The sequence below is a fragment of the Macaca nemestrina genome, chromosome 12 (genome assembly GCF_043159975.1).
Source record: "Macaca nemestrina isolate mMacNem1 chromosome 12, mMacNem.hap1, whole genome shotgun sequence".
Classification (NCBI taxonomy): Eukaryota; Metazoa; Chordata; class Mammalia; order Primates; family Cercopithecidae; genus Macaca; species Macaca nemestrina.
The window spans coordinates 33,916,124-33,940,343 of NC_092136.1; the positions used below are offsets into that span (position 1 = coordinate 33,916,124).

At 36.7% G+C, this 24,220-nt stretch overlaps 1 protein-coding gene across 4 annotated transcripts in view; it reads right to left on the reverse strand.

Moving 5' to 3' along the window:
* LOC105471492 (elongator acetyltransferase complex subunit 4) overlaps window positions 1–24,220 on the reverse strand; it is a 252,628-nt gene that overhangs the window by 220,686 nt on the left and 7,722 nt on the right. For all 4 annotated transcript variants that reach the window (XR_003015872.2, XM_011723965.3, XM_011723966.3 and 1 more), the window contains exon 2: window positions 21,943–21,978. Coding sequence is in view for 3 of the 4 variants with exons in the window: in XM_011723965.3 (XP_011722267.2) it covers window positions 21,943–21,978 (36 nt within the window). In the remaining variant the exon portion in view is untranslated. The remainder of the gene's footprint in view (window positions 1–21,942; window positions 21,979–24,220) is intronic.

Consider the following 24,220-nt stretch of genomic DNA (forward strand, 5'->3'; position numbering starts at 1 on the left):
CTTAAACTCAGCAAAAAGGAAAAGGAAACAATTCCTACTTTATAGGCCCATTATTACTCTAACATCAAAATCAAAGAGTTTTACAAAACTACACATCATTATCAAATTTTAGGAAGTCATTATATACCAATCCTACATGTACTCTTTCAGAAAAGAGGAAAGGATGAAACACTTCTAAACTCATTTTATGAGGCCAGTATTACCCCAATACCAAAACTAGACCAAGATACCACAGAAACAGAAAGCTACAGACTAATATACCTCACAAAAATATATGAAAATAGTTCTTTAAATATCATAAAACCAAATCCAGTAATAGAATATATATTTATATTACATATAATTAGTACAATTTGGTTTTAAATACTGTAAAACCAAATCCAGTAATATTACATCTTCAACTTGACACATGGGATCTACAAAAAACCTATAGATATCATCATATGTAATGGTAAGATGCAATGCTTTTCTTCTGAGATTGGGAAAAATGGAGGTATATTTACTTTCACTACTTCTAATCAATATCGTATGGAAGGTCTTAGCTATGTAATATTACTGACTTTGGTTTTATGGCATTTAAAACAAAATTATGGTAATTATACATGATAGATTATAATCATATAAATATATAATACAATATAATTATATTGTAGTTATATAATTATATAGAGATGCAATATAATAATTATAATTATATTGTCATTACTATAATATATAGAATTATAATTGTTCTATAATTATATTGCATTAATATATTTTATATACTAATATATATCATATTCCTGGATTTGGCTTTATAGTATTTAAAGAATTATACTATATTAATACTATACTAATTATACTATACTAATACATTAATTGTACTTCTACATAATAGTAACAAATAATAGGAACTGAAATTTTAGAAATCTCACTTGCAATTAAATATTTTGGATAAATTCAACAAAATATGTATAAGAATTAGTTCTACATTGAAAAGTACAAAACATTCTGAGAGTACAGAAGACCTAAATAAATGGAGAGATATATCATGTTCATGGGATAGAAGACTCAAATCTTCAAATTGATTTGTAGATTTAATGGAATCCCAATAAAAATCCCAGTAAGCTTTTTGGAGAAATTGACAAGGTAATTCTAAAACTTACAAAGAAATCCAAGGTCATAGAATACAGTTAATATGGTTTGGGTCTGTGTCCCTGCCCAAATCTCATGTTAAATTGTAGTCCCCGGTGTTGGAGCTGGGACCTGGTGGGAAGTGATTGGTTCATGGGAGTGGATTTCCCTTTGGTGCTGTTCTCATGATAGTGAGTTATCATGAGATCTGGTTGTTTAGAAGTGTGTAGCACCTCCCTACTCTTTCTCTTCCTCCTGCTCCTGCCATGTGAGATGTGCCTGCCTCCCCTTTGCCTTTGGCCATGATTGTAAGTTTCCTAACCCAGCCATGATTCCTGTACAGCCTGCAGAACCATCAGCCAATTAAACCTGTTTTCCTTACAAATTACCCAGTCTCAAGTATTTCTTTAGAGCAGTGCGAGAAGGGACTAATACAACAGTCAAAGAAATTTGAACAAAGAACACAGTTGGAAGATTTACTATTTTATTTCAAGACTTACTATAAAGCTACAGCCATCAAGGTAATGTGGAATTAGCAAAAGGACAAAAATATAGATCAGTGGGAAAGAATAGAGTCCAGAAATAAATCCATACAATTGGTTTTTGATAAAGGTGGAGAAATAATTTTTTGTAACAAATGGTCCTGCAATAACTGAATATCCATATTTAAACAACAAAAAGCAATAAAAACTTCAATCTTGCCTCATAGGATACTCAATCAAAAAACAGCAAAAACCTCCATCTTATCTCTTGAACTAGTAATAAATACTAGCTTGAAATGGATCACAGACTTTAAAAAGCTGAAATAATTAAAACTATTAGAAGAAAATGCCTTCTTCACAACCTTGGAGTAGGCAAACGTTTCTTAGGACATGAAAGCATGAACTGGAGAAAAACAATGAATAAATTAAACTTCATAAAAATTTTTACAATTTGCCTTTGAAAAGACAGCTAACAGGAAGTTTTAAAAAAGGCAAACTACAGATAGAAAATATTTGCAATACATATCTACAGTAGAGGACTGGTATCCAGTATATATTTTAGCAACTTTCATAATGCAATAAGAACACAAACTGGACAACATAAAAATAAGCAAAAGATGTGAACACATCCTTTACAAAAAAAGATACATGAATAGCCAAAAAACATATTAAAAGATGTTTAGCTGACAAGTATATGGAGCAAATAAAATGCTCCAACATTGCTAGTGGCATTGCAAAACATTGTAACTACATTAGAAAACAGTTCGGCAGGCCAGATGTGGTGGCTCATGTCTGTAATCCCCACGCTTTGGGAGGCTGAGGCAAGCAGATTGCTTGAGGTCAGGAGTTTGAGAGCAGCCTGGCCAACACGGCGAAACCCCGTCTCTACTAAAAACACAAAAATTACTTGGGCATGGTGGTGCATGCCTATAATCCCAGGTACTCGGGAGGCCGAGGCAGGTGAATCGCTTGAACCTGGGAAGCGGAGGTTGCAGTGAGCTGAGATCACGCCACTGCACTCCAGCCTGGGTTACAGAGCAAGACTCCATCTCAAACAAATCAGAACAAAACAAAACAAAAACAGTTTGGCAGTTTCCAAAAAAGTTAAACATACACTTATTATAGGATCCAGCAATTCTACTCTTGGGTATTCACCCATGAGAGTTGAAAATACATGTTTGCATAGATTTATACAGAAGGTTTATGACAGCTTTTGTTTTCATAGCCAAAAACTGAAAACAAGTAAAATGTCCATCAACTGCTTGCTGAATGGAGAAAACAAATGATAGATTCATAAATGGATTACTATTCAGCAATAAAAAGAAATAAACTACTAATTTACAGTAGTTTCTTGGTATCCACAGGGGATTGGCTACGAAGGACATCCAGGATGGGATATCTAGGATACCCCATGGATGCCAAAATCCAAAGATGCTTAGTACCTTACATTTTGCCCTCTGTATCCAAGGATGTGGTACATGCTAATACAGAGGACTGACTATACATGCAACAACATGGATAAATCTCAAAAAAAAATTATGCTAAGTGAAAAAAGCCAGATACAAAAAAGTACGTATGGCAAAATTGCAGTTACATGATATTCTATAGAAAGCAAACTTAATCACTAGTGACAGAAAGGAGAGGTTAGGTGCTTGGGGCCAGGAAACCTGAGTACCAGGAAACACTTTATGGTGACAGAAGTGTTTTATATCTTGATTGTGGTGGTGGCTGCATGAGTATATACAGTTGTAAAAAATCACTAAAATAAGTAAATAGGCTTGGCACAGTCAATTGCTTCTGTAATCCTCATGCTTTGGGAGGCCGAGGTGGCAGGATGGCTTTGAGGTGAGGAGTTTGAGACAAGCAGGAGCAATAAAGCAATACCTCAGCTCTACAAAAAACAATAAAAAATTAGCTGGGTGTGGTGATATGCACTGGTAGTCCTAGCTACTTGGGAGGCTGAGGCGGGAGGATCCCTTGACCCCAAGAGCTCAAGGATGCAGTGAGCCATGATTGTGCCACTGCACTCCAGCCTGGGGAACAGAACGAGAACCTGGCTCAAAAATAATTCAATAAAATAAATAAACAAATGGGTGCATTTCATTGTACATAAATTAAAATTAAATAACGTTTATTTATTAAAACAATTCCCTAAAGTACGACCAAAATATCAGGTGTTGAATTGTTTAGATATCTTCTTAGCACATTATCTTAGAGAAAATCCATGATTAAAAGTATAGTCAATTTACACAAAGTCTAATTTTATATATTAAAACACATAGCTAGTTCTTTAACATTATTCATCACTCACAAAATGTACTTAATGTTTATGGACATTTTATGAGAATTTTAGCGTGTTACAGCGAAGGAAAATGTTTTCAATGCTTCTGCATTGCTTACAGCTGACAGATGGAAAAGCTAGCAGAGACAACTATGGGAGAGATGATCAGCACTGACTACTGATTAACACAGCTGTAAAAATTGCTTACGCTGTATAACTAAGAATTCACCTCCACTCAACTTTAGAACTAACTAGAAAGTCACGTTTAAAAAAGAATTCATTTTACCTGAAGTAATTACTATTAAGTCAGTTTAGAGAAGCAACCATTTAAACCATTATAAATAAATGATGTACGAAACAAACCTGATATTACAATTTTTAATTTCTAAGATTGGTATTTTTACAAGATGGAAAATTTAAATTTTAAAAAATTCACCCACAATCCTCAAATAATCATTGTGTAAAGTTTGCTCTATTTCTGTTCAGTACTTTTTCTATGTTTTCGGTGATTATTGGATTTGGTATCCTACTTTTTTCACTTAATCTAACATGCTTTATAGTCTTGTACCCAACGTGTTTAAGGCTGAATAATATTCTAGAAAATTTATGAACATACTTTACTTAGCTATACCCCCTTACCATGGACTTTTCATGCTGCTTTTAGGGTTTTACTAGTACTAAATACAGAAGAATAAGGATGCTTCAGGGCCAACATGCCCAAGATGAAACTCGGTAACTCATTATTTTTTTCCACCAAATGTGGTCCTCTTTCAGTTTTCAGAAAGCCAGAATTTATACCTAATATCGCTCTCTCTGTCTCTCTCTCTCACACACACAGCCCCCCCCCAATCTACCTCTCTCCCCATCCTTCTAATCCTGTGAAATGTATTATCAAAGTATCGAAGTATTTGTGGAATGTGATTACTTCCCTCCATGCTAATGTCATTCCACTAGTCATACTACTAAAAACTATTACCTGGCCGGGCACGGTGGCTCACACCTGTAATCCCAACACTTTAGGAGGCCAAGGCAGGCAGAGGTCAGGAGATCAAGACCATCCTGGCTAACACGGTGAAACCCCATCTCTACTAAAAATACAAAAAAATTAGCTGGGCGTGGCGGCAGGCGCCTGTAGTCCCCGCTACTCGGGGGGCTGAGGCAGGAGAATGGTGGGAACCCAGAAGGTAGAGGTTGCAGTGAGTCGAGATCACGCCACTGCACTCTAGTCTGGGCGACAGAGCGAGATTCCGTCTCAAAACAAACAAACAAACAAAAAACACAAAACTCTTACCTAAATGACTGTAATTTTCTCTCATTTCTTTGCATCCACCCTAATCCTCCTCCTTCAATTTAGTAGTAACATTTTCAAAATGCAAACTTGATCATCTCATTTTCCTACTTAAAACTTTTCAGGCCAGGCGCGGTGGTGGCTCAGGCCTGTAATCCCAGCACTTTGGGAGGCTGAGGTGGGCGGATCATGAGGTCAGGAGATCGAGACCATCCTGACTAACACGGTGAAATCCTGTCTCTACTAAAAAATACAAAAAAAAAAAAAAATAAGCTGGAAATGATGGCGGGCATCTGTAGTTCCAGCTACTCAGGAGGCTGAGGCAGGAGAATGGCGTGAATGTGGGAGGCGGAGGTTGCAGAGAGCCGAGCTCGCGCCACTGCACTCCAGCCTGGGCGACAGAGCGAAACTCCGTCTCAAAAATAAATAAATAAATAAATAAATAAATAAATAAATAAATGATAAAAACTTTTCAGTGGTTCCTCACTGCTCTTGAGAAAAAGAACTAAATCTTTTAACCTAGTCTACAGGCTCTACATGGTTGTAGCTGAACAGCAGGGTTTAACTTGCATAAGTAAAAATATTTAACAGTGGTATAACAATGCCACTTTTCTCTCTTTAAAATGTAAATGAGGAATGCTTATACACTGTTTGTGGGAATAAATTTATATAAAATATAAATATTTTATAATTAGCACAAAGTAAATTTGTACTAATTTATTCTGTTATCCATATAGAAAACAGTATGGAGATTTTTCAAAGAACTAGAAATAGAACTACCATTCAATCCAGCAATCCCACTACTTGGTTACACTGAAAGGGAAAGAAATAATTACATAAAAAAGATACCTGCACTCATATGTTTATCATAGCAGTATTCACAATACCAAAGATATGGCATCACCTCAAGTGTCCATCAACAGATGACTGGATAAAGAAAATGTAGTATAAATACCACAGAATACTGTTAACAGTAGATAGTTAACCAGGCAGGAGCAGGGCAGGAGAGGCTCCCCCAATCCACCAAGAATGTCCTGGGACCATCAGGTGATGGTCCAGCAGTTGTCACACTGCCTCTCTAAAATGATAACTGGTCGCAGTCGATGCTAGGGAGAGAGCAGCAGTTTCCCAATGAAACTGTTAACTGGCAGCTTCCAATAAGATCTCAGGAATTGGGCGAGTGAGCTCAAGCATGCGCATTAAAAGGCAAAAATGACAGAGTATGACTTTCCCGGGGTAGTCCACCACAAAAGGGAAGAACGCCTAAGGTGAACATATCTACAACTCCGGTGAACATGTCTACAACTCCAGTAAACACACCGCACATGCTCATCTCCTAAGTGCTAGCAGGTCACCTCGCATGCAAGCAGCTCACACCAAGGGAAGAATCACGGGAAGAGGGACACAAAATGCCCGAAGTATGTCAGCAATGTAAAACCTGAAGCCAAAAGGTCAAACCCTGCACTTGACCTCCAAGATGCCCGCTTGAGTCTCTTCCAAGTGTACTTTCCTGCTTTAAAGCTTTTTAATAAACTTCCACTCCTGCTCTGAAACTGGCCTTGGTCTCTTTTTCAGCCTTATGCGCCTCAGTTGAATTCTTTCTTCTGAGGAGGCAAGAATTGAGGTTGCTGCAGACCCATACGGATTTGCCACCAGTTACCGGGATATACGCCACCCCTAACAATACTACTCAGCCATAAAATAGAATGAGATGTCTTTTGCAGCAACACGGATGAAACTGGAGGTCATTATCCTAAATGAAATAACTCAGAAACAGAAAACCAAATACCACATGTTTTTACTTATAAATGACAAAGGCTGCATGGACATACAGAGTGGAATAACAGACAGTGGAGACTATAAAAGGTAGAAGAGTGGTAAGGGGGTGAAGGTTGAAAAAATACCTATTGGGTACAATGCTCACCATTTGGGTGATGGGTACATGAAGAAGCCAGACTTCACCACTGTGCAACACATGCATGTAAGAAATCTGTACTTGTGGCCAGGCGTGGTGGCTTACGCCTATAATCCCAGCACTTTAAGAGGCCGAGGCGGGTGGATCACCTGAAGTCAGGAGTTCAAGACCAGCCTGACCAACATGGTGAAACCCTGTCTCTACTAAAAAAAAAAAAATAGAAAATTAGTCAGGCGTGGTGGTACAAGCCTGTAATCCCAGCTACTTGGGAGGCTGAGGCAGGAGAATTACTTAAATCCGGAAGGCAGAAGTTGCAGTGAGCTGAGATCATGCCATTGCATTCCAGCCTGGGCAACAAGAGCAAAACTCCATTTAAAAAAAAAAAAAAAAAAGAAATCTGTACTTGTACACCCTGAGAGCATAAAAATTAAAAAATAAAAATAAAATATACATGACTGTGGTTTAACAAATTTTAGTAATGAGAAAAAGAAACCTAAACTATTTAATTAGAAGAATTAAAACATTCATAAAATTAAGGATGCATATTACAATACTCAAGTGAGAGAATGAACTATATCAGATCAGTACTACTTAAAGTAGGGATATGTACTCACAGATAATTTAAAAAACTGGGTGATTTATGAGTAATGAAGGATAATAAACAAACTAGATGTCACAGTTGTCTTTTTCTATCTATCTCTTAAATGAGTGAGGGTTCTGAATTATTTCTTACTCCCCATACTATCCTTAGTGATCTTTTCTTTGTCTCTAGCTCCACTTTCTCTGTGCTAAGCTCCAGGCATTGACATCATTACTATTTATTTGCATATTATTAACTAGACATAGTACTTAGCAAACATGTTTTATGTTATCTTATCTTATCTTTAATGTGCCAACAGAATTTCATGACATGTCCAAAGGGAAAACCGTATTTTTTTCCTCTTCCTTGCTGCCCGTCTTCCGGTGGTAACATGCTAATTTGGTAAGTTACTTGGTAACCATTTGCTTTGGGCTTCAGGTTTCTTCAACTATAATAAGGGAATAATAAAATTATACCTATCTCATAAGACTGTGGCAAAGATGAAATACTTAAATCAGTGCCTTGTGCATAATTAAGTGGTCAATAAATGTTAGCTACTATGTTTTTCATTCTCAGCTCTTCCCTTTCCTTTATATCCCCACAAATAATCATTCAACTTCCTAAATCTTTAAGATCCATCCATTTCCTTCCGTCTTTACTGACAATAATGTAGTTCAATGCATCCTTAACTCTCACCATCAGCCTCCCAATTGGTCCCTGTACTTCTAACCTTACTCCTCCCTCCAATCTATTCTCCACAATACTCAAGAGTATTTTTTTTCTAAAGAGCAAATCTAGTCTTGTCACTCCCCTGTTTCAAAAACTTAAATGGCTTTTCGTTGCTCTCAAGAGAAAAACACCCAAAAAGCAAGCCATGTAAGCCTCTCTAAATGTTGTGTTGCCTTCTTTCTCAACACTTCCCCCCTTCCATATCTCATAAACCCCAGGGACAGGAAACTACTTGTTGGCACCAGCCTTCTTGCCTCAGGACCCTTGTATAAATTCCTTCACAACTTTGGCTAACTAATTTGCTCACATCCTTCCAGACCAAGATTAGGTGGCACCATCATTGAGAAGCTTTACTCAAGGCTGAGTGAGATATCAGTCTGCTCTGGAGCACCCTCTTTACCCCTAGTAGTATTTAATAAACACTCCTGAAATTCCTCCATAAAGCTAAAAGATTGTTATGGCAGAGAATGCATCCTATTATCATATTTCTAGTGCTGGGCACATAGTATACATATACTTAATATTTGTAGAATTAATTAGGGGAAAAAACAACAAACAAAAATCGATCTTGTCTTATAAATCATCCACATCTACTACAGTTTGAAAACATACCATTGTATACACATATAGACATACATTCTATAATAGCTATCACTTCTATTTTTTCAAAGAATCCTATGAGGCAGGAAACACTAATAGGAAGATCACCTACTTAGGGATTAGCAAAAACACTAAACTCATCAAGCTGAAAATTACCAATTTTGTGAAACAAATTTTGAGGTTGCACAATAAGCATTTAATTAATCTATTTAGTGAATTCCCCTAACACTGGGCAAGTAAAAATGATAATGATGTGACAGAACTGCCAAAAAGCAAATGTAATTTTGGCCTGAATTAACGGTCTAATTTCTAGGTTCAGAGACATACTTGTCCTGTTCTATTCCACAGTAGTCAACCCACCTGATGATAATATATTCAGTTTGGGGACTTACACAAACTAAAGCATCTTCAAAAATAGTGATGGTGAAGGGAGCTGAAAGTATGTGACACGAGAAATGGAAATATTTAGCTTAAAGAAACAGACCCAAGAGACATAAGGTAGCTGTCTTCAAATATCTGTTGGACTATAAAATGGAAAAGGAATATCATTTGTACATTATGGCTCCAAAGAGTGGAACAAAGCCTAGTGGACAGAAACAACAGGAATATCATTTTTTTTCTTAATACAAAAGTCCAAATGAGCTGTATCATCACTCTACCAAGACTGCTCTCCAACACCAATTATTTTATAATTGTGTAATTTGTTGGATATTTGCAAATCCTTACCTTACTTATCTATGACAACTATTACCATTGACAATTTTTTTCATGAAACTACTGTATACTCCCTTCCCACATTTTCCCAGTTTTTATAACTTTGCTCCTGTCTCTTTAGCCATTCTTTGTGTATGTAAATGGTTTATATAGAGCTCTCAAGTTTTTGTTATATACATACGGAATGATTTTATGTACTTTTTGCTAGTCACTACTTTCAGCTATGCAAGCCAAATCTTTCTTTTCTCATCTTTTAATGACATCCGGAGCTGCTTCCATGATTCTCACTAGTTTCAGTTATTAAAACTTGACTGTCCAGTTAAAAACTTAGTCAACAGTCAATACAACATTTTCCACTAAGGCTTGTGGCTTGAAATACTTAGTGGGGCGGTGTTAAGGGGAGGGGGTAGCAGCGAGAAAAGGAAGTTCTAAGACACCTCTTTCTACAAGTCTTTTCTTCAAGTCCTAGCTCCTACACCGGGAAAGTAGAGCAAAAGAGTGGCAGAGATCAGTTTTTGTAACTGCCTATCTGTCACAGGTAGAGAGATGTCCCTAGCCTCACTCTGACCTGGTGTATTAAGTCTGCTGCTTATACCCTCTAAAGTTATGGTGGTTTCCATGTAGATGGTAAGTGTGGTTTGTGGGTGGTACCTTACTTCATACTGGCCCTATATGCCACTGAAGAACCCTGCAAAGAGGTAGAATCTAGTGTTTTGGCGGCTAGTAATTCATCCTCAGTCTCTCTTTGGAAATACTATTACTGTCATTATTCTTCTAGCTGTGTTTGTTTACACAATCTATTCTATCAGGCCCCCCTCCTTTTCCTGTATTAGAAACAGGAAATAGTCTTAATGTTTGACAATGTTGACAAAATCCAGCAAATATAAAGCAGGCTGTCCTAATAACTCTCATTCTGCACTATTCACTTTGATGAGCTTGGAGGTTCTAGAAGTTAGCAAGGAATTGGCTGGGAAACAGGAATGTCAAGTTCTGCTTCTTGCAAGCAACTTCAATGTCTACGACTGATGGCCTTGGAGGTGTATGCCCTCACTTGCCTCACTTTTTACCATAAATGTACTCCTGCTTTCTCCAGTCCTTGACTTTATTGCCTGGTTATGGCAGTGACAGTGGTGGAGATACGAGGAAGTACCTGTGCTAGTTCTTTGGGCCTGCAAGGAGGTGGCTCACTCCAATTGTGGGAAAGTGAAAACTTAAGACTTTGTCTTCTTTTTCTCACTGCAGGCTACACTCACCAATTCTAGGGTACTTAACATATGGTTAAAAAATAGCAAACAGCTAATATAACAAACAGCACTAACTCTAATAGCAAACAGCACTAACTCTATACTAAACACGGCACTGCACTTCTCATGCATTGGTTTATTTAATCCTCACAATAAGCAAACAGCACTAACTCTAATAGCAAACAGCACTAACTCTATACTAAACACGGCACTGCACTTCTCATGCATTGGTTTATTTAATCCTCACAATAACTTTTTTTTTTTTCCAGACGGAGTCTCACTCTGTCATGCAGGCTGGAGTGCAGTGGCACAATATTGACTCATTGCAACCTCCACCTCCTGGGTTCAAGCGATTCTTCTGCCTCAGCCTTCTGAGTAGCTGGGATTACAGGTGCCTGCCACAATGCCCAGCTAATTTTTGTATTTGTAGTAGAGATGGGGTTTCGCCATGTTGGCCAGGCTGGTCTCAAACTCCTGACCTCAGGTGATCTGCCAGCCTCACTCTCCCAAAGTGTGGGGATTACAGGCATGAGCCACCGCACCTGGCCCTCACAATAACATTTTAAGATAAATGCTATTAATTCCTACCTTACAGATAAAGAAACTGAGGCACAGAGAGGGTAAGCACTTACCTAAGGTCCTATAGCTAGTAAACAGCAGAGCCATGGTTTGAATTTAGACAGATTCCAGAGGCTATGCTCTCAACTTTTTTTCATGAGCTTACTTTCCTTTAACTATTTCTTACTGATAAGCATAGGCTTTAGATTTTGGAACAGTTTTCTTTTTACGCTAGTTGTTCTTAGTATTTTGAGTCTCAAACCAACTCTGAACATTTGATGCATTATACATGCTACTCTAAAAATAAACACAGTCAAAGCCGGGCATGGTGGCTCATACCTGTAATTCCAGCACTTTGGGTGGTCGAGGCAGGTGGATCATCTGAGGTCAGGAGTTCGAGACCAGCCTGGCCAAAATGGTGAAACCCTGTCTCTACCAAAAATACAAAAATTAGCAGGGTGTGGTGGCGTGCACCTGTGGTCCCAGGTACTCAAGAGGCTGAGGCAGGAGAATTGCTTGAACTTGGGAGGCGGAGGTTACAGTGAGCCAAGATCACACCACTGCACTCCAGCCTGGGCAACGCAGCAAGACTCCTTCTCAAGAAAAAAAAGAATATATATACACACACACACACACACCCACACACACACACACACACACAGTCAAAAACAAATTTTCATGTAATTTCAGGGAATTAAGAGATCTCCCAAAGTTCCATCCTAGATCCTCAAGTATAAACCTGGGGAATCCGCCACTTGTCTATGACAACACTAAAACACACACTGAATAACACAGTTAAATAACTGAAAACTCCTAAATCTTTTTCTCTAGCCTAAATTTCATGCCAGAAAAATCTAACTTTCTATTAGGTTGAATGACTTGGGTTTTTCACTAGTACCTAAAAGTTATTATGTTTAACCTGAATTCTTTACCTCACCTCAATATTTGCTCATTCTTTTCCTTTTCTAACTCACTTAATGGTCCTAATTCTAAACTTTCCCAGGATAAAAATCTGGGAATCATCCTATTTTCTGTCTCTCCTTCATCACCTACACACGTACATAGCACAGAAATAGAAATTGACTTTCTTAAGAGGTACCTATTAAGTGAGGAAAAATGTAGAAAAATAGTGTTTCATATCAGTGCAGTCTAAGCATAACCAGTTAAACATTTCAAATTCAATATACATACTGAAATAAAGAAGTAGAAAAGTGAAATAGCAAATTTATGACAAAAGTCTTAAAAGTATAGTAACAAACATTACCTCATGTTTAGATTAGGGCAATGAGTAGTTTCTATCACTTCAAATTTTTACTTTATTTCTGCAGTGTATCCATCATATTTCTTAATTGCTCAAAACACTCCAAGACTATCTATTTCTTACTAATATAATTTAATTGCCTTTATCCAGGCTTTTGAGTCACTCATTCATTCATTATGCTCCTACATGGCTCCCATGGTTACAGAGTTTTCAGTCTATTAAATAAGTAATCGTGATCAGGCAATTTCATGATTACCTGATTAAAAAAATGTGTAATAAGTACCATGATAATGTAAATAAAGACTACTACAGAAGTATACAGAAGGAATACTGAGTGTAGGTAAAGGGAAAGCAGCAGTTAAAGAAAACTTTCTGGAAGAGATGGCTAAGTGGAGACCTCAAAAACAATTAAGAGGAAAATAAAAGGCAGCAAGAAAGAACATAAGCAAAGGTCTAGAGAGAGGGCTGAGAAGTATCCTCTAGGTTTAGCAGGGAGAAAGTCATTAAGGTGGTTTCACTGAAATGGTAGTATTTGAAGTAGATTGAGGAATGACTGAAATATTACAAAATATGTAAGTACAGACTATACAAGAGGTTTGGCTATGAAAGGGAAGAGAAAAAGCAATAGTGGAGAAAGGGGTAGGGTTAAGAGGGAAGATGTTGTTCCCCTTGTTTTTAAATAAAGCTTAAAAATACATTTGAGTATAGTTAAAGTACACACTGAAAAAAATTAATACAGTGGAAGAGATTAAAGATAAGGAGAGAAGGGAAATTGATATTGCTAGGTCCTTAGAAAGTTAGAATGAGATGAAATTTAAAGTGCAGATGAAAGATGATTCTCAAATAGTAGAAGGTACAGTATATCTTTGCATTTGTGAATAGAGGTAAGTTTTGAGGATTGATTTTAGGAACTTGGGTGAGTTCTCATCTGATAAAACTCTATTTTTTTTCTGTGTGATATAACTGTAAGTTATTCCAGAGGATTAAGATAAAGTAGTATACTATGTTAGATGTTTGAAGACATTTTGTTTGATGTCATCACAGTAGTATACTATGTTAGATTTTTTTTTTTTAATTATACTTTAAGTTCTAGGGTACATGTGCATAATGTGCACGTTTGTTACATATGTATACTTGTGCCATGTTGGTGTGCTGCACCCATCAACTCGTCAGCACCCATCAACTCGTCATTTACATCAGGTATAACTCCCAATGCAATCCCTCCCCCCTCCCCGCTCCTCATTATAGGCCCCGGTGTGTGATGTTCCCCTTCCCGAGTCCAAGTGATCTTATTGTTCAGTTCCCACATATGAGTGAGAACATGTGGTGTTTGGTTTTCTGTTCTTGCGATAGTTTGCTGAGAATGATGGTTTCCAGCTGCATCCATGTCCCTACAAAGGACATGAACTCATCCTTTTTTATGGCTGCATAGTATTCCATGGTGTATATGTGCCACATTTTCTTAATCCAGTCTGTCACTAATGGACATTTGGGTTGATTCCAAGTCTTTGCTATTGTGAATGGTGCTGCAATAAACAGACATGTGCATGTGTCTTTACAGCAGCATGATTTATAATCCTTTGGGTATATACCCAGTAATGGGATGGCTGGGTCATATGGTACTTCTAGTTCTAGATCCTTGAGGAATCGCCATACTGTTTTCCAGAATGGTTGAACTAGTTTACAGTCCCACCAACAGTGTAAAAGTGTTCCTATTTCTCCACATCCTCTCCAGCACCTGTTGTTTCCTGACTTTTGAATGATCGCCATTCTAACTGGTGTGAGATGGTATCTCATTGTGGTTTTGATTTGCATTTCTCTGATGGCAAGTGATGATGAGCATTTTTTCATGTGTCTGTTGGCTGTATGAATGTCCTCTTTTGAGAAATGTCTGTTCATATCCTTTGCCCACTTTTTGATGGGGTTGTTTTTTCTTGTAAATTTGTTTGAGTTCTTTGTAGGTCCTGGATATTAGCCCTTTGTCTGATAAGTAGATTGCAAAAATTTTCTCCCATTCTGTAGGTTGCCTGTTCACTCTGATGGTAGTTTCTTTTGCTGTACAGAAGCTCTTTAGTTTAATTAGATCCCATTTGTCAATTTTGGCTTTTGTTGCCGTTGCTTTTGGTGTTTTAGACATGAAGTCCTTGCCCATGCCTATGTCCTGAATGGTATTACCTAGGTTTTCTTCTAGGATTTTTATGGTATTAGGTCTAACATTTAAGTCTCTAATCCATCTTGAGTTAATTTTCGTATAAGGAGTAAGGAAAGGATCCAGTTTCAGCTTTCTATTTATGGCTAGCCAATTTTCCCAGCACCATTTATTAAATAGGGGATCCTTTCCCCATTTCTTGTTTTTCTCAGGTTTATCAAAGATCAGATGGCTGTAGATGTGTGGTATTATTTCTGAGGACTCTGTTCTGTTCCATTGGTCTATATCGCTGTTTTGGTACCAGTACCATGCTGTTTTGGTTACTGTAGCCTTGTAGTATAGTTTGAAGTCAGGTAGCGTGATGCCTGCAGCTTTGTTCTTTTGACTTAGGATTGTCTTGGAGATGAGGGCTCTTTTTTGGTTCCATATGAACTTTAAAGCAGTTTTTTCCAATTCTGTGAAGAAACTCATTGGTAGCTTGATGGGGATGGCCCTGAATCTATAAATTACCTTCGGCAGTATGGCCATTTTCACGATATTGATTATTCCTATCCATGAGCATGGTATATTCTTCCATTTGTTTATGTCCTCTTTTATTTCACTGAGCAGTGGTTTAGGGATGTAAAGGACCTCTTCAAGGAGAACTATGTTAGATTTTTGAAGACTATGTTAGATGTCTGAAGGTTTAAAAGGCCACTGAGATTACTGAAAATAAAAAAGAGGTGACCAGATTTATACAAAAGTTTTCTGGCCAGTGTTGAAAGCCTACTTGACGTTAGAGATCGTGATAGTCTCTAATAAATAACAAAAACAACTAAGAAGTCAATATATGGCAGCAATGACATGATATAGAAGGTGGAACATCCCCAGAAGGGATTTTTAAGGTAAGTTATCATGTTTTAGTATAACATGAGAAATTTCATTGTGAATCTTAGCTGCTATATATGTGATCTTGGGCAAGTTACCTGGCTTCTCTCAAAGCTTCAATTTCATTACCTATAAAGACACTTCCTCTCATTGTTGTGAAATTACGTGATACAATACATGTCAACGGCTTAGCATGTTGCCCAGCACACAGTAAATCCTCAATAAATGTTAAATGTTTCAATAAAATATTTAAGGATAAGATTTTAGGATATCAGAGTTTATTTTACATGAAACAGGTGTTATAGAGGGCAAACTGAAAAGGTCAGGAAAAGAAGGAAATAGGAAACCGAGTTTAAAGAGAAAAATACGGAGTAGTATAGACATAAAAGATAAGACCACTGGAACAGCTTAATTAGATTTGGTCTTAATTTGGTTTTAGATAATGACCAAAGATAACGAGGAGGTGAAGCATGATAGATTTGGCTGGCCATAAAGTTAAACAAACAAAAATCCTAGGAGTGGGTAACAGGTATATAGCCTGGTCTTTACACACTATTGTTCTGGGAACTGGTATAAGGGTCCTTAAGTCTTACAGTGTGAATTCTACAAGTAGGTAGTTGAAGCAAGAGATCCAGGGGAAGAAGGCCAAACTTACCTTCTCACTAGTCCTAAATATGTACTCTCTCTACTTTAGAAGGACCTAGTTATTACATAAGCATGCTCTGTTGATAGCCTCTATTGTGTACTGATTAACAGTTTTCCATATGAGCAATTTTTTCTCTTCATCACACCTTTCTACCCATACTTTGATTCAATTTAAGTCTTTTTCATACTTCTTATATCTGCATGTTATATATGTACTGTTCCTGGTTATTCCATATGCAACCAACATCTAGAGATTGATCTTGCCTAAGAGTGCTGAACACATTGTAAGAGCTTAAATGCTTCAGGACTAAAGGTCAGGTGGTTCTACTAAAGGACTGATATCAGTTGTCCTATTTCAGTCCTCTAAAGTAAGTTTAGTAGAATATCAAATATAGTAACACAAAACAGCGATCAGCAAAATTTTTCTTAAGGAATCAGAAAGCAAGTATTTTAGGACTTGTGATTCACACAGTTTCTGTTACAACTAATCAATTCTGTCCTTGTGGCACAAAAGAAGCTGCAGACAATGTGCACATGAATAAGTACGGCCATATTCTAATATAATTTTATTTACAAAACTAGGTGACCAGCTAGCAGGCTGTAGTTTGCCAATTCCTGCATAGAAAAAAGCTCAGAATTTTTATTTCCTTTTTGAGACAGGATTTTGCTCCATCACCCAGGCTGGAGTCCAGTGGCATGATCACTGCAGCTTCAACCTCCCTTGCTCAATCACTCCTCCCACCTCAGCCTCCTGAGTAGCTGGGACTACAGGTACATGCCACCACACCCAGTAAATATTTATATTTTTTTGTAGAAACAGGGTTTTGCCATATTGCTCTGGCTGGTTAGCTCAGAATTTATTGCATGATGTAGAAGAAAAATATAGTTCAGCAAATTCAGAAAGGTTTTAGATGACTGACAAGAAATACTGTAATATCCTGTGAGAGGACTATTGAGACTGCTTAGTTTTTGCTATTACAGGAAATAATATGAATTAAAATTATGAAAAGTGTGGTGAACACATTCTAAGGTGGCCCCTATGATTCCTGTCTCCTGGTATTCATGCCTTTTTGTATCTCTTCCCCTTGACTGCAGCAGAATGTGGAACTTGCTTCTAATGAAGAGATTATGGCAAAGGATGTCATTTCTGTTACAAAAACCTATAACATTTTGCTGAGGGACATTCTCTCTTCTTAGTTTTGAAGGAATAAGACACCATCTTGTGAGATGCCCTATGGAGAGGGCAGCCTCTGGCTGCCAATCAGCAAGGAGCTGAATGTTGCGAACAACCACATGAGCTTGAAAGCAGATAGTTCCCTTGTCAAGCCTTCAGATGAGAACTCAGCCCTGGCTGACACCTATATTGCAGGCTTGCTGAGGACTCTGTGGAAGTGTGCCTAGATTCCTGACTTATAGAAACTATGACATAAATAAATCTGTGTTTTTATAAACTGTAAAATTTGTGTTAATATTGTTACACAGAAAAAATTAATACAAAAGTACACTGATAATAGGTTTAATTGTCCAAAAGTGTATCATTTATCTTCCAGGTCTAGAACTAAAATTATGTAATTAATGTAAAAGATTATTTTAAAAATAATACATTGATAAATGTCACCTATAATTTTAATAGGTGACAACTTCTATCGAACCTTTTTGATGCTCAATATCTTTACAAATATTCTTTAAAGAGACTGTGTAAACTCTAAATATTTACGCTATCAATTAACTTTTGAAACTTTTAAGCTGTTCCACATTTACCCATGTAACAGACTGTCAGAAAGTAATATAGATAAAACATCTCAAAGCCTATTCCAGTACTTAAGTATTAAATATTTTATGAAAAATCTATCTTTGATTTTTCGTTTTATTAATTGACAACCATCTTACATTTTTGAAGTACACAGTGGAGTCCCTTAGTTCTTCAATTTACTCCTCAGAGAATTTCCTTTCATCTGTTCATATATATTTATTTTGCTGTATTCAGAAGGTCTAAAGTGGACTTATTTTAGGTTTTTCTGGCAGTGCCCATTAGCTCTCGTTTCCATAGTTAAATTGCTACTGAAGCTGTAAATACAGTACTCTGAAAGCCCACACTCTTGCACAGGTACACGCTTCTACATAAAACTGCCTTGGTAAATGAATAAACTATTTCATGAGAAAATGGTTAAAAAGTTGGAAATCTATAGTAAAATATTATTAATGCAAATAATCTTCATGTTTTAATTTTCTTTTACTTCTGGAATTAAAAAAGTCTTTCAGTGATGAGCAATATAGTAACACCCTAGGCTGCTAAACACTGAACTAAAATCCTCGTATTTTTATATTTTGAAACTATGCTTCCATATCTTCAAGCGGATTTAATTCATTGTACAAGTCACATAGACTTGGGAATGAAGAAAAGTGGAGAACTGGGGCCAGATGCAGTGGCTCACACCAATAATCCCAGCACTTTGTGGGGCAGAGGCAGGAGGACTGCTTGAGGCCTGAAGTTTAATGACAGCCTGGGCAATATAGCAAGGCCCTACCTCTACCAAAAAATAAAAATAAAAATAAAAAATTAGCAGGGCATGGTGGTGTGAATGCTGTCCCAGCTACTCAGGAGGCTGAGAAGAGAGGACTACATAAGCCCAGGAGCTGGAGGCTGCAGTGAGCTACGATCATGCCATTGCAGTCCACCCTGGGAAACAGAGCAAGACTCATCTCTAAAAAAAAAAGAAAAGTGGAGAACTTCATCTGCTAATCTAATGTAATTGGAGTGGTAAATATTAAAACATTTGATAATATACAAGTGTTGTCAAGGGTGAGATTAGGGTAAACCGATATAATTGTTGGCTGAAGCATATGACAGTATAACCTTTTGGGAGAGCAATCTAATAATAGCTAACAAAATTTAACATGCCGCAATGAAGCAAGTCTATAGAGTTTTTCCTACAAATATTTACATATGTGTGCAAAGGTTACACACAAGATTATGCACAATAGCATTGTTAATAATAGAAAAAGATGGAATTAATTTAAATTTTTCAGTAGAGAACTACTACAAAAAATTATGGCACATCTATACAATAAAATCCTATGCAGTTGTTAACAAGAATGAAGTAGTACATCTATATGAATGTACATAAATTGAGGTTTAAGATGTATTAAGTAGATAAAGCAAAGTGTGAAATGCTCCCATGTATATTACTTACATAGAAATATTTGGGTGGAATACCCAGGACACTATAATTTCAAGGGACGGAGGCTGAGGTTTTGAAAAAGCAACTTAATTTTCTTTACACACCGTTTTTGTATTTTATGTATTCATACCAAACATGTAGATAATTTTCTCAATAAACATCTTCAGACATTCTTTATTTACCGTAAGATACATTCTTAAAAATGTAACTGAGATAATCATTTCTAGAATTTCTTGATCACAGGTTATTTTTTTCTGTTACATGTAGTGTTAGGAATAATTCTGTCCTCAAAGTCCTTAAACTACTTTAATGACTCATGGGTGACATAAGTATCTCATAAGACATATTTTACTTAGCTTTTATTAAAAATTGTCTACTGTCTGGATACTCAGGCACTAAATTCTAGGTAAATTTCCAGAAGATTATATTGTATTGATGAAAGTAAATGACTGGTAAGAAGTTGGCAGATACTTCACAGTCAAGAGCCAACAAGGAAATTAATGGCTGAGGTGAGAGAACACAGGGCCAAAATGATTAAATGGTATACTTTCAGAAAATTAATATATTACATTTTTAATAGCAATATGCTACAACTATATAAACCGATGTAACAAATATTGTACACCTGAAGATGTTTTTAGCACTCCTTATATATTGATTTCTATTTTAAAGACAAAATTTTTTGACTGGAATGGAGAAATGCCGATCATGAGAAATAAGGATTTTTATAGTGCTGCAACTTTGATCCTTATTGTGCATTAATTTATAAAGGATTCCTGCATGTTGAGAAATTTGAAAATTCATCAAAAGAAAAAATCTCCATAAATGTGAGTTTTACTTTACTACTTGAAACTGTAATAATCTAAAAAGGGATGCAATTCCTATTTTATTGTTTATCGCTATTAAACAAAACATGTGAAAAACTTTAGAGCATAGTTACAAAAAAGATGGGTTTTGGAGTCACACAGAATTCAAGTCCTGGTTCTTAGATTAACTACAGAATACTGGGAAAACTACCCCATCCCTGTGAGCCTCATTTCCTCATGTATAAAAGGGAGAAAACATGAAGTATATTTAGCATCTTACGAGGTTGTTGTATTAAGTAAAAAAAAAAAAAAAACAAAGAAAAACACATAATGCATTTTGCACAATACATGACCAACAGTAAGAGTTAAACAAAAGGCAGCTCTCACTACTACTATTATTACTCTTCAATTATCCAGCATAGATGAGGAATAAAATGTTCTAGATAACGTTTTCCTTTACTAGACAAATTCTTACATACATGCCAAATTTTAAGCATCACCACTTTGTATTTTACTCACTCTTGGGGCAATTTCTTCCAAAATACTTACTTTTTTGTTACCTTAGGGGTCAATAAATATAAAGTCATGTTTTGGTGCCTGGCACTAATAACTTTGTCTAGATTAACATGCTTATTTTATAGTCCCAGTATGGTGAGTTCAGGTCATATTACATTTGGAATGTTATATTTAGGTCGGGGCATGGTTCAAGAGACAATGAATGCCAGACTAGAAAGTGCATAAAAAGAATGATCAGAACAGTGAGGTGTGTGAAAACCCTAACATATAAAACCAGGTTAAGGAATGATGTCTATTTAGTTTGGAGAATATTTGAGATGAAAAAATAAGTATTTTCAAATATTTTAAGGGTGTCATGTGAAAAACTATGTAAATTCATTCTGTATTATATCAGAGGACAAAAATAGGAACAACAGATATGTTACAGATACATGAATTAAATATTAATATGGCTGCTTTGATTATATGACTGACAAGCTTTATTTCAATTCCAAGATTCTGTGACCTATATACACTAAAAAAGAAAGAAGGAAATTATGGTTATACACTTAAATAAGGACTCTTGTCACTTTAAAGATGAACTAAAATATGATTTACTAAATCGTTACTTGTGTTTCAATAAAAAGATAATGACAAAATGATGTGATATATACGATGGACTTAGTATTTCAATTTCCCAAACTGATCCCTGTAATAATCCCACTTTAAATACTGAGATTCTCCAAAAAAATCAATTCACATTAATTTTAGTCTTTTTTAAAAAATGGAGCACAATGCACTGTAAACATTTTTAAGTTATAAGAGCTACATGTTCAGATATATTTGCCTAATTTATTTCAATTTCAGATCAACATTAGAATTTAAAATAGAACTTAAGTCAATTCCTCTCTAATTTATCTTAAGTTCTGTCGTGTTAGTGATTTAAATAATTTTGGAATAGGAATTGGATAAAATGATTATGCACAACAGAAAACAATGATAGAGGAGAGCAAAGCATGTATTTTGTACTAACCAATTAGAAGAACTGTTCCAATGGCTAAACCTCCACCTGGAAATGAAACAAAACCAGAAGAAAATTAATTTACCTTTTCCATTATCTTTAACATAAAAGTTAGGCTTTATGAAGGAAAGGCACTTCAGTAACTTTAAAACTGCAGTTGTGAACAACATTTTAATTGCCTTTGCAATACTTTGCTCAAGGTGCTATTATAAAATAATTACATATTATATGTAATTACACACTACACATTACAATTACTTTCTTTTCTTTTTTTTTGAGATGGGAGTCTCGCTCTGTTGCCCACACTGGGATGCAGTGGCACGATCTCTGCTCGGCTCACTGCAACCTCCCCATCCTGGGTTCAAGCGATTCTCCTGCCTCAGCCTCCTGAGTAGCTGGGATTACAGGTGCCTGCCACCACGCCCGACTAATTTTTGTATTTTTAGTAGAGATGGGGTTTTACCATGTTGGTCAGGCTGGTCTCGAACTCCTGACCTCATCTGATCTACCTGCCTTGGGCTCCAAAAGTGCTGGGATTACAGGCGAGAGCCACCACGCCTGCCCTACAGTTACTTCCATAATATACTGTACTATCCTCCTTTCTTCTATGATAGAACCATACAGCATTCAACATAACTGTGGTTAAGCACTCCAATAATGTTATATTTAGCACTTGTTAACTCAAGACTTAAATGTGCACGGTAACTTTACTACGGAAGTAGTAAACATAGATAAGATTATAGAAATGCCACATTAATATTTATCTTCAAATTTAGTAAGATTTTAAGTAAAGAATTGATAATGAATGCTATTTCTTCTTTATTATGAATAATATACACAAAGTCTGGACATGCTCTAAATATATTTACAATTTAAAAGGAACGTATTTGCCATTTCAAACAAAAAAAGATCATCATTACAAAATACATTTTCAGTATTACTAGACCAGTGTTCTTTTACATATCTGAATTAGGCCGGGCACAGTGGCTCAGGCCTGTAATCCTAGCACTCTGGGAGGCTGACGTGGGCAGATCACTTGAGGTCAGGGGTTCAAAACCAGCCTGGACAACATGGTAAAACCCTGTCTGTACTAAAAATACAAAAAAATCTGCCGCATGTGGTGGCACATGCCTATAATCCCAGCTACTTAGAAGGCTGAGAAACGGGAATTTTTTATTTATTTATTTATTTTTGAGACAGAGTCTCACTCTGTCGCCCAGGCTGGAGAGCATTGGCACGATCTCGGCTCACTGCAAACTCTGCCTCCTGGGTTCAAGTGATTCTTCTGCCTCAGCCTCCAGAGTAGCTGGGATTACAGGCGCCTGCCACTAGACTCAACTAGTTTTTTGTATTTTTAGTAGAGACGGGGTTTCACTATCTTGGCCAGGCTGGTCTTGAACTCCTAACCTCGTGATTCACCTGCCTGGACTTGCCAAAGTGGTGGGATTATAGGCGTGAGTCACCGTGCCCAACCTGAGACACGAGAATTTTTTAAACCTGGGAGGCGAGGTTGCTGTCAGTTGAGATCGCACCACTACACTCCAGCCTGGGCAATAGAGTGAGACTCTGTCTCAGAAAAAAAAAAAAAAAAATCTGATTTATGGTAATATAATCATGAAATATATAATTCAAATGGTGAATCATTAAAAATCAATTTAAAAATTAATTTTAAGGCTAGGCGCAGTGGCACACACCTGTAATCCCAGTACTTTGGGAGGTCGAGGCAGGCGGATCACCTGAAGTCGGGAGTTTGAGACCAGCCTGACCAACATGGAGAAACCCCGTCTCTACTAAAAATACAAAAGTAGATGGGCATGGTGGTGCATGCCTGTAATCCCAGCTACATAGGAGGCTGAGGCAGGAGAATTGCTTGAAACAGGGAGGTGGAGGTTGCAGTGAGCCAAGATTGCACCATTGCACTCCAGTCTGGGCAACAAGAGCGGAACTCTGTCTCAAAAAAAAAAAAAAAAAAAAAAAAAAAAAAAAATTAAAGAACTTAGAACTACACTAAGACATTTGAGTACTAATACTTTGCTGTTCACTCCATTTGTAAAACTAGTACCATTTTAATTAATATCTCAAACACAAATTCACTTAAAAATTTAAAAACTGAATATCAAAGAATAGAAACGTATTTAAAGTATAATTTAAAAAATACTCAAAGTTAGGCCAGGTGCGGTGGCTCACGCCTGTAATCCCAGCACTTTGGGAGGCCAAGACGGGTGGATCATGAGGTCAGGAGTTCGAGACCAGCCCGGCCAATATAGTGAAATCCAGTCTCCACTAAAAT